Source organism: Diospyros lotus, chromosome 13 (genome assembly GCF_014633365.1).
Source record: "Diospyros lotus cultivar Yz01 chromosome 13, ASM1463336v1, whole genome shotgun sequence".
Taxonomy (NCBI): Eukaryota; Viridiplantae; Streptophyta; class Magnoliopsida; order Ericales; family Ebenaceae; genus Diospyros; species Diospyros lotus.
The window spans coordinates 34,866,605-34,877,694 of record NC_068350.1 but is presented as its reverse complement, the minus strand read 5'-3'; the positions used below and the strand labels follow the sequence as shown (position 1 = coordinate 34,877,694).

Sequence of the window (11,090 nt, the reverse complement as noted above, 5' to 3'; positions counted from 1 at the left end):
GCTTTTAGGCGTTTGGGCCGGCCAATAAGAAATGGTGCGGAAAATACACATAACAATAATATATTTACCTAAATAGTGAAGTTAATTTCTATCTTATTAAATAATCACTAAATTAGTATTTACTTAAAGCTTAAACAATAAAAAAAAAACTTTATTCTTTATGATTTTTCACCATTTGTTATGAATTCTAGAAATTAGAAATGACTATAAGGCATCGCAACATCAAATCTGGTCGTTGCTTATGTGACAGAATATATGACTATGTTTTTATGACAAACTTTGATATCAATAGTAAAATTGTTTAGTAAACCCTAAAATTGTTTCACTGTGACTACTGGGTCATATTTGAGTTATCGAAGCAATTTCTTTTTAACAGAAAGATTGCAATATAAATAATTCCCTTAATTGTCAAAAAGTGAGAACCTTTGTCGTTGTTTATGGAAAATGTTTAAAAGTGTTGTGGGATAATCTAACAAAACTCAATAAAATCCAAGGCAATATCAAAGAAGGTTGAAAACCCGAAAGACCCTGAAGAGTTTTTTGGACACAATCACTCGATCACTCCAAAAAGTCTTCGAGGTATCAATAGGCATAGTTATCCAATGACTCCGTTAAGTCTTGGGGGCCCAATACCGAAAACTCTCCCCGAAGAGTCTTTCGAGGTCTTTAGGAGAGTCTCATCCGAAAGATACTCTTCAGGACATTCCATCCTCGAATATACCTTTAAGCCCTCCGGTCTTATTCGTAGACTTTTTGCTTGAAAAGTCGATCCACCTAAGCATGGCATGTGTCATCCTTGCCATGTGGCCTACCCATCGAAACCTATAAATACCCCCTGGGTTTGCACCCCCAGGATCCAAATCTAGCACTCGAAGACCTAGACTTAATATTTTAGATCCAAACCCATTCGAAGACACACATCCGAAGACTCATGCACACGTAACCCATATGCACTCTACCTTTAGCATCATGACAATATTTGACTTTGGCATCGGAGGGCTCGCGTGGGAGAGTTCTCTGTGTGCCTTCTAACTGTTTTTATGCCACAAACGTCATAAAGATTCATCCTGAGATAGAAAAATGTATCAGTTGCCGGAGACTCCTCAACTCTCTTAGAGCCTATCCACCTAAAGACCTTTTTGGTAGTTAGTGTTTTGAAAATCTAGGGCATCTCTTTGCTTTCCTAGAAAACGAATTAGGCCGATTCCAAGCCAGACGCTTGCTAGTTTCGTCTATCAAAACAGACTTTGATCCACCCATACTTTTACCAAGTTTTTTAAGACAAACAAATTTAATTATTTTATTTTGATAACAAAAAATTTGTAAAGAAAAATGCTTATGTATCAAAATAGTTTTCTAACTCTTGCTAAGTGGTCCATCACTTACATTCGCACATTCCAAATGTGTAGCATGAACCAACTTATACCAAAGGTAAGGAGAAGGTTGTCAAATAAAAGAAAGAGATGATTTATTGATCACGATAAATTGCACTCAAACTCTTTATGTTTTGGTAATTGGTCATTTGTACAGAGACCCTCTTTTACTTTAAAAATAGTTTTGGAGATTCCTATAATTTAAACTTTTTGCTCCTACTCCCTCTCTATTACTAATTTTGTTAGTTTAACCACAATTAAGTTTATTAAATATTAATTAAGTAAAATTAAAACAAAATTTATCCAACAAAAAATAAAAAATAAAAAAGAATAACACCTAAGAACATGTTATGTTATTCGACTAAATGTTGTTGATGTCAACCTTTGCCATCTTTGGCAAACATAAAGAAAGAGAGAAAGAAAAATAGAGTAGATTGACATCAATCGATTGATTTCTCTTTGTTTCAATTTGTCAAAGACGATAAGAAATGAGATTATAAGTCTTCAACACCACTATCCTAGGCATCATCGCTAGGTATTGACAATATTTCCTATTCTTCCTTCTTTTATAATAGTCTTCTTTTCTTTTATCTCTCTTTCTCTATATAAGGGCGTGCACAAATATGCATGGTAAAATGGAAAAGAGATGAATAAGATAATAAAAAAGAAAAACACTATCAAACTCGATCTATCTTTTCTTCTCTTTGTGTGTACATGTGTATCACACACACACATATTGAATAAGTTGAAAAAGATAAAAAAGAACTCAATTAAGTTCCTTGTTTGAAACAAAAAAGAACTACTTGGCCCATTTTGGCTAAAGAACATAAATTATTCTTTGATATATTTTTATTTTAAAAAAATTTGTATGGTTAAATTTAGTTTTAATTTTATTTGGTTAATACTAGACTAATAGTTAGTAACAAAAAAGTGTATGAGCAAAAAAATTTAAACTATAAGGACTTATAGAACCATTTTTAAAGCATAAGGAGTCTCGAGGCAAATGACTTAAATCAAGAGGGGTCTAAGTACAATTTACCCTTTAAATTATGAAGCATGTGTAGTTACCTATTTTGTTTAGATTTGACTTCATATCACCATGTTTATGTACTTGTAAGTTTATAATACGTAGGTTTCATTTTTTCAAAGATTTGTTTCATTTAACTATTAGGTTTCTTGTAAAATCTATATTAATAGTCTAAAACAAAATGCTACTAGGATGATGCCCATCTTGATGGCTTCGAGGGTATGTATACAACATGTTAAATTATCCAAAAAAAAAAAAAAAGATAATGTTTAAACAAGTTTAGTTACTAAAAAATTTGGGATTGTAGCCCTTGTGTGGTCCTTTGTTACTCGTACCCTCAATTTAGCAAGAAGAGGTAAATTGCAGGTGAATATTTTGCTTCACTGTGTAGAGTAAGAAATTGAACCCACAATCTATTGGTGCGAATTCTACGTTATTGTGATCCAATCACTTGACTTATGCCATGCGAATTAATTTCTAGAAAAATTGATTTGATGTCAAGTTGAATTTTGTGAAAAAAAATATGTCCAATTTTGTGACAACTGTGTAATGTCGTCGCTTATTCTTTTTAGTTGACTTTGAGTCAAATTCATGATAGCCAAATCCTAATAAAATCAAATAAATTTTAAATATGTTGTAGGGTATCGAGTAAGCTTTTCAACAACAACGACGACGACATATGACTCACACAAAAAGTCAAAAATTCATTCACTCAAACACCCAAAGAAATGTGTTGGGAAACTAAGGATGTCCTCTTGATGTTGATATTCTTTTACAAGTCTACTTATGAGCACTCTAGTTTCTGTAAAATTTTTACAAACTAACATGAAAATTGGATATTTTAGGAATTTAACTTTGGGTGGGATGTTGAATAGCCATAGTATTAAAGAAAGATCTTAGAAGTCTATTAAAGCTAAGAATGAGCTAGAAATAACTCAAAAAGCGTATAAAACGATAATATTATTTATGTTTAATATAAATATCTTAAAACTTTGATTATCATTCTTAATATTGATTTTAAAATAAATAATCGTATTTGTAAATGGATTAACACAATAGCTAATGAATCTAAAAAAACCCAATTTCAACAAGCCAAAAATCAAATCTAGGTTTCAGGAGAACTAGAGAAAGAAGAAAGGAAGAAGAACTTTGCCTAACCTCAACTTGTTAGTAGCGACTGTCCTTTCCTTATTCTCCCTTCTCATTTTTTTTTTTGGACGACTTCGAGATGGGTAACAACCACATTCGTGAAGGGGTTGCACCTTGTTGGGTTGTTCGAACTATCACATAAATTAGAAGATGAAGAGAGAAGAGAGAGAAAAGGGAATACAAAATAGAGAGACCAAGGAGAAGATAATTTATAGAGAAAGAATAAAATGTTAAATTCCCTTACTATGCTAACAATATGGGAGGTAGGTACTACTTTATAAAACACAACATACCATTATTTTTTTTTGTTAAATCTCAAAGTTGTTGAGTGAAATTTAGTTAAATAGTAATAATTATACGTTCTTTATGAAGAGAAGATCTAACATGTAGTGATTTTGTTTTCAAGGTTTCAAAAAATTTTATGATGGTAAAAAAAAGTATATTGCCTTATTAGATAAATTGTGGTAAGATTGGTAAGGGTGTGCAAACGGTCGACTGAAATTCACTAACTGATTAAATCGAACTGAGGAGGAAAATTGAACTGAATCGATTGATTAATCAAAAAAACCAAATTAATTAATAAAAATTAAATCCAAATTGTATAAATCAAATCGAAGTTATTAAGAAACGTAAAAAAAATATATATATATAGAAGTAATCGATAGAAAATACATAAAATCGAAGAAAATGATATCATTTTTAAATATCAAAATAATATCATTTTAAAATTTGGTTGGTTAGGTTACTTCAGTTCTTCTAATTAAAAATTGAACGAAAAATCAAAAATCGAATTTTTGAGAAAAATTAATCAAATCAAACCGATGCAAGAAAAAAATTGAATCGAACTAACAAATTCAATTAGTTCAAGTATATCGAGCTTTTCTCTCAGCCCTAAAGATTGTATGTTTTTTAAAATCTTAAAAAATTACATAAATATTCAAGAAATTTGTCTAAAGGAATGGAGATTGGCTATTATTATATTATTTTTATATATATAAAAGTGGGATATTATTGCTAATAGTTAACTTCCATAATTTCTCTCCTAAACTATACTAATTTTTTTTTTCTAAGCTATTACTCTGACTATATTTAATTTATTGAATACAACTGATTCTGATGCATCAAAAAATGAATTATTCAATTTATTGAATACAATAGATAAATATTTAGGAATTAAAAAAAAAAAATCTTAGACACATTAAATAATAGATAAATACGGTTAATGATGGTTTCAATGTTAATTCTTAAAGTAAATAAATATTACCGAATGTACAACTATCAATTAAAACTAGGAAGGCGGAGACTTAATAAGTTGATTATGCTAATTTATTTATTTTTTTCCCAAGCTATTACTTGCCTACATTCAGGTTCCAATGCATCAAAAAATGAATTATTCAATAATGATTTATTCAATTTATTGAATACAACATGTTCCAATGCACCAGAAATGAATTATTCAATTTATTGAATACAACAGTTCAAATGCATCAAAAAATAAGGTTGCATTCTCTTTACTTTTCAATTTTAAGTTTTGAATTTATTTTTAGTTTTCTATTTTGATAGTCTATTTTTAGAAAATTAAAAACACGTTCTCTTTGTCATTTTGAAAAATTATTTTTCAAAATAGAAAATTAAAAAATACAATCTATTTGAAAATTTGAAAATAATTGTTTAATAATATTTTATTCAATAAATTTGATTATTCAGTAAATTAAAAATATTTAATGTTAATATATTATTAAAAAAATATATACATTTTAAACTTAATGAATTTTGTAATATTTTTTCATTATAATAATAAAATATGAATAAATAAATAAATAAATATGTTTTGAGTTTAAAGTTTGTTTTGGATGAAATCACTTAAAACATTTTTTTTTTATTTTGAGTTTTCTTTATAATTTTTTTTGCTTTTTAAAATGTATTTTTAAAAACAATAAAAAAATATGTTTTCATTATTTTAAAAAATTAAAAACTAAAACTACTTGAAAATAACAAAAAGGACGCAGCCTAAATTATTCAATTTATTGAATACAATAGATAAATATTTAGGAATTAAAAAATAAAAAATATATTTTAGACACATTAAACAACAGATAAATATGGTTAATGATGGTTTCAACTTTAATTCTTCAAGCAGATAAATATTACCAAATGTGGCTACATTCAATTTGTTGAATATAGCAAATTCCAATGCACAAAAAAATAAATTATTCAATTTATTAAATACAACAGATTCCAATGTACCAAAAAATGAATTATTCAATTTATTGAATACAACAAATAAATATTTAAGAATTAAAAAATATATCTTAGATATATTAAACAACAAATAAATATGGTTAATGATGATTTCAACGTTCATTCTTCAAGCAGATAAATATTACTGAATGTACAACTATCAATTAAAGCTAGGAAGACGGAGATTTAATAAGTTAACTATGTTAATTTATTTTTTCCCTAAGCTATTACTTTGTCTATATTTAATTTATTGAATACAACCAATTTTAATGTACTAAAAAATAAATTATTTAATTTATTGAATTTCAATGTATCAAAAAAGAGGATTGGAGATGCTAATATGTAATAAATAGAGTGAATAAATAACTTCGATTATAAATATTGTATGTAAATAAGTTTTTCAAAATTTACTTTAATCATAATAAAATAAAATTATTTTTTTTTGTTAATTTATATAATATATTAAATTTGTTGTAACATGTATTTTATATTTTAAATTATTATTATATATATATTTTTATTGGATATTGTTTTTTTGTGCCAGTTTTATTTTATATGAAAGAAGTGTGGGAACATGACATGAGTGTGGAACAGAAGAAGAAGAAGAAACAAAGGGAACCAAAACAAAAGAAAGTCAGGGAGAGAGGGAGGGCGGTTGGTGTTTATTCTCATCTCAGGAAATGGGAAAATTCCGAATTCCCAATTCGCAATTCCAATTCCAATTCGAATTCCAATTTGTATTGGAATTCCCTTTCCCCTCCTGGTGAGGGACAGACAGAGGGGGCGATGAGTGGGCCCAACGGCGACTCATTTCTCCCGACACAGGCATGGACTAGACTCCCTCATGTCGCCGCCTTTGTAAATTATAAGAACAATAATAATCCCTGAAAGGAAAATTATACGAAGAAGAAGAAGAGGAGGAGGAAGGAAGAGATCATCTGTGAGCTGAGAGGAGCCAAGGCCTAAGCCAAACCAAACCAGATTCTTCTTCTTCTTCTTCTTCTTCTTCTTCTTCTTCTCCCCTGATTTCATTCTTTTCCTCTGCCTTTCTCCCTTTCATTGTCTGTCCGATTCTGTTTTCGTCTGTTCCCTCTCGTGGAGGGCGAGAAGATGTGAGTCTCTGTCTTGCAAGAGTCCTTTTCAACCATAGATACCCATCCCATCTACCCTCTCTCTCTCTCTCTCTCTATATATATATATATATATCACACACACATATATAATAATATATCTCTTGAGTGAGCGTGTACGAGACGGGGGAGGTTTGTAAATTTTCTCTTTCCATCATCAAAAGACTGTACTGCACAAAAAACTTTTCTCAAAAGAACTCCGCTTTTATTTCTCTGTCTGCCATTGAATTCCCCCATATATATCTGCCACTTTTCCCCCCAGCCTCTCTCTCTCTCTCTCTCTCTCTCTCTTTAAACTCTCCCTCTTTATTTGCTTCCGAGAACGTCAATGGCCACTGGTTGATTCCTCTGTAGTAATTTGTTAATCCTCATCTGGGATCCCCGATTCGCCCTATTTTCTCACCTGGGTTCCCCTCGGACTCCGAATCCCCAGAAACCCGTCGCCAGGCCTCGGACAAGCCGGAATGGTCGGGCTTTTGTTCTCTTCGCCTGGAACTGTGCTTCTGTAGTCCGTGAATCCTCGTCTGGGTTCTGCGATTAGCTCCATTTTCTCACCGGGGTTTCCCTCCGATTCCGAGTCCCAGGAAAAATGATCAAACTCTTGGACCTGTACCACGTTCTCACGGCCGTCGTCCCGCTCTACGTGGCCATGATCCTGGCCTACGGCTCCGTGAAATGGTGGAAAATATTTAGCCCCGACCAGTGCTCCGGCATCAACCGCTTCGTCGCCCTCTTCGCCGTCCCTCTGCTCTCCTTCCACTTTATCTCCTCCAACGATCCCTACTCCATGAACTTCAAGTTCATAGCCGCCGACACTCTCCAGAAAGTCATCGTCCTCACCGTGCTCGCTGTCTGGTCCAGAACTAGCTCCAGAGGCTCCCTCGGATGGTCGATAACTCTATTCTCGCTCTCCACTCTGCCCAATACGCTCGTCATGGGGATTCCTCTGTTGAAGGGCATGTACGGCGACTTCTCCGGCAGCCTCATGGTCCAAATCGTCGTTCTCCAGTCCATCATCTGGTACACTTTGATGCTCTTCTTGTTCGAGTACCGCGGCGCCCGCACTCTCATCGCTGAGCAGTTCGCCGACACCGCTGGCTCCATCATCTCCTTCAGAGTCGACTCTGATATTATCTCTTTGGACGGCAAAGAGCCTCTCGAAACCGAAGCTCAGGTTTGTTGACGATAATCCAATTAATCAATATTTATTGGGATCGAAAACAATAAAATGTATATTGTCTTGAATCCGTATTTCTGTGAAAATATTCAGAATGGAGATGAATTTAGTTTCACATGCGTTATTCGTCTAGTTTATCTCATTCCTAGTCTTCAGAGTTCGGATAAGGAAATTAAGAGACTATTTCACTTTTCTATATTTTGTTGGTTCAAGGTTGGGGAAGACGGAAAGCTTCACGTGACGGTGAGAAAGTCGACCAGTTCGAGGTCAGAGGTTTTCTCTAGAAGGTCCCATGGCGGGCCTAATTCCGGCCTTTCATTGACGCCGCGCCCGTCGAACTTGACGAACGCCGAGATTTACTCTCTGCAATCGTCGAGGAATCCGACGCCGAGGGGCTCGAGCTTCAACCACACGGATTTCTACTCCATGGTGAACGGAAAGAACGCGAGCAATGTGAGCCCGAGGCAATCCAATTTCGGCAACTTGGGGTTCGACGAGGAGGCTGGAATAAAGGGCAATGGTGTGTACGGACAGGGTAATTCCGGGTACCCGGCGCCGGCGGGTGCCGGAATCTTTTCTCCGGTGACGAAGAAGAGGGCCAACGGGGCGGCGGACGGCGGTGGCAAGGATCTTCACATGTTTGTTTGGAGCTCGAGCGCTTCGCCGGTGTCGGAGGGCGGGATTCACGTTTTCAGAGGAGGAGATTACGGGAATGAGCTAGGCGGCGTGGCGCAATCCAAAGGTTTGTTACTTTCTTTCATTTTCTTGGAGCTTTCTATGCTCTTCTGATGTAACCATGTTTGTCTGTCTTCTTCTTCGATCTGTTTGTCAAGTGGGTTTAGCTTTTGTTTTCTTGTTGGTTTCTTCTTTTTGCTTGTTTATTTAATTTTATTGCAAATTTGTTTGTTTTTTCTTCTCTTTATCCTAATCTGTTTATTTTCTACTAATGGGTTCAATGTTTTTGTTTTCACAACAATTTCGGACTATAAAAGATTGTTTTTTTTTGGGGGGGGGGGGGGGGGGGGGGGGGGGTTGTTGCCTTTTCGAAACAATTTTTGGAACTATCTCAAGAGAGCAATCGATCCTTTAGCCCCTGAATGATGTGGAATTTGTTCCATGATGAACAAACAGATTATGACGAATATGGAAGAGATGAGTTCAGCTTCGGGAATAGGGCGGGCGCGAACGGGGCGGACCGGGAAGGGCCGGTGCTGTCGAAGCTCGGTTCGAGCTCGACGGCGGAGCTCCGGCCGAAGACAGCTCCTCAAGGGGATCCCAAGCCGACTTCAATGCCACCAGCCAGTGTCATGACCAGACTCATCCTGATAATGGTCTGGAGGAAGCTCATTCGGAACCCCAACACTTACTCTAGCCTCTTTGGCCTTACCTGGTCTTTGGTCTCGTTCAAGTATGTAAATTCCGATCGTCCGAGTAGGATATTCCGGTGGTTTCCTGCCACTCTCTTTCGATGTCTCAGACCATTTTCTGTGATTTTTTTTTTCTCTGCAGGTGGGGGATCGAAATGCCAGCAATAATAGCGAAATCGATATCCATCTTATCTGATGCCGGCCTTGGAATGGCCATGTTCAGCCTTGGTACGTTAGTTACTGAAGCCCACGGGATCTCAACTTTCTAATCTTCAGCTGACGGGATCAATCCTTGTATTGAAAATGCAGGTTTGTTCATGGCGTTGCAGCCCCGAATCATCGCCTGCGGGAAGAGCATGGCCGCCTTTTCTATGGCGGTCAGATTCCTCACCGGCCCAGCGGTGATGGCTGCTTCTTCGATCGCCGTTGGGCTGCGAGGCGTCCTGTTGCACGTTGCGATCGTTCAGGCAAGAAGTCTTAAAACACCAAATCCGGCTGCCTACCTATTATTCTATTCAAAACTCTACTTCCTCCGTTTCTAATTCATTATTGGTTTACATTTTCAGGCGGCTCTTCCGCAGGGAATCGTCCCTTTTGTCTTCGCCAAGGAATACAACGTTCATCCCGACATCCTCAGTACCGGGTGGGTTCAAATCCGCCGCTCCTCCCCGACCTTTCTCCTTGAATTTTGCTTTGCTTCTTCTTATTATGCATCATCATCAACTGAAGGCGCAAACAAACTAGGAAAAGCTAATTTTGGGATTTTGATTGATCTTTGGTTTCAGGGTCATATTTGGGATGCTAGTTGCACTTCCGGTCACTCTTATTTACTACATCTTGCTGGGGCTTTGAAGCTGCCTGCCCGGAGATATATAGGTTAGGCTCGACGCATCCGACCCGATTGGAACTGGGTTGTCTTTTTGGCTTCTAACAGAAGATAAATTAGAGAGTTTCTCAGAGCTGCTTAGAAGAAGAGGAGGGGGAATGGAAATGGAAATGGATGGAAGACAAAAGGGTGGCTAGAGAGCGAGAGAAGCAGACTGGAAAAACATTGCTATGAAGAAGCAGAAGCAGAAGAAGAAAGTTTTTTTTCTTTCTTTCCTTTTATTTAATTTTATGCTTTCTCATGGGACAATGTGCACTTTTGCTTTTTTCTTTCTTTAACGAAGAAAGTGAAGCTTGTTTGTAGCTGAGATTGAGACCCTCCCCCCCTCCCCCACTGCTTTTCTTTGCCTCTTGGAGGTCAAAAATGACGACACTTTGGAATGCCCTATCAGAGAAATTCACTCGTGGCAAACTGTCTTTCAGTCTTTCAATCAAACCCATGATTTGTTTTCATTTATAAAAGTATAAGTAACCTTAAGTTTAACTTCAAAATTATGGGGAGGAGAGGACTCCTTTTTCTTTACTTTTGTATTTATAGTCTTCACTGTGGAGAGATTATTATTGTACTTTTCATTTAAAAGATGGGAGTAGTTAAGTCGAGGGTGCCACTAATTGTTGACTAAAAGTGTGGTCCCTTATGTGCTTATAAATAAAATTAAAAAAATTTAAATACAATTTTATTTAAGGGTCATTCATAATTATAGTTTAGTTTTTATATTTTTAAAAATAAATGTTATAATT

At 35.3% G+C, this 11,090-nt stretch overlaps 1 protein-coding gene across 1 annotated transcript; it reads left to right on the top strand.

Annotated features, from left to right (window-relative positions):
- Positions 1 to 6,721: 6,721 nt before the first annotated feature.
- On the top strand, positions 6,722 to 10,657 carry LOC127789215 (probable auxin efflux carrier component 1b). The gene is made up of 7 exons (XM_052318037.1): positions 6,722 to 8,094; positions 8,311 to 8,839; positions 9,229 to 9,505; positions 9,607 to 9,692; positions 9,774 to 9,931; positions 10,031 to 10,107; positions 10,250 to 10,657. The coding sequence occupies exons 1-7, from the start codon at positions 7,510 to 7,512 to the stop codon at positions 10,314 to 10,316; spliced, it is 1,779 nt and encodes a 592-aa protein (XP_052173997.1). The 5' UTR covers positions 6,722 to 7,509; the 3' UTR covers positions 10,317 to 10,657.
- The last annotated feature ends 433 nt before the right edge of the window (positions 10,658 to 11,090 follow it).

What these genes read in the sequence shown, in the direction of transcription:
- LOC127789215 (XM_052318037.1), top strand. Translation starts at nt 7,510, where the DNA reads ATGATCAAACTCTTGGACCTGTACCACGTTCTCACGGCCGTCGTCCCG. An exon ending in CGGCGTGGCGCAATCCAAAG is followed by an intron (nt 8,840 to 9,228) that starts GTTTGTTACTTT and finishes ATGAACAAACAG; the next exon opens with ATTATGACGAATATGGAAGA. An exon ending in TGGTCTTTGGTCTCGTTCAA is followed by an intron (nt 9,506 to 9,606) that starts GTATGTAAATTC and finishes TTTTCTCTGCAG; the next exon opens with GTGGGGGATCGAAATGCCAG.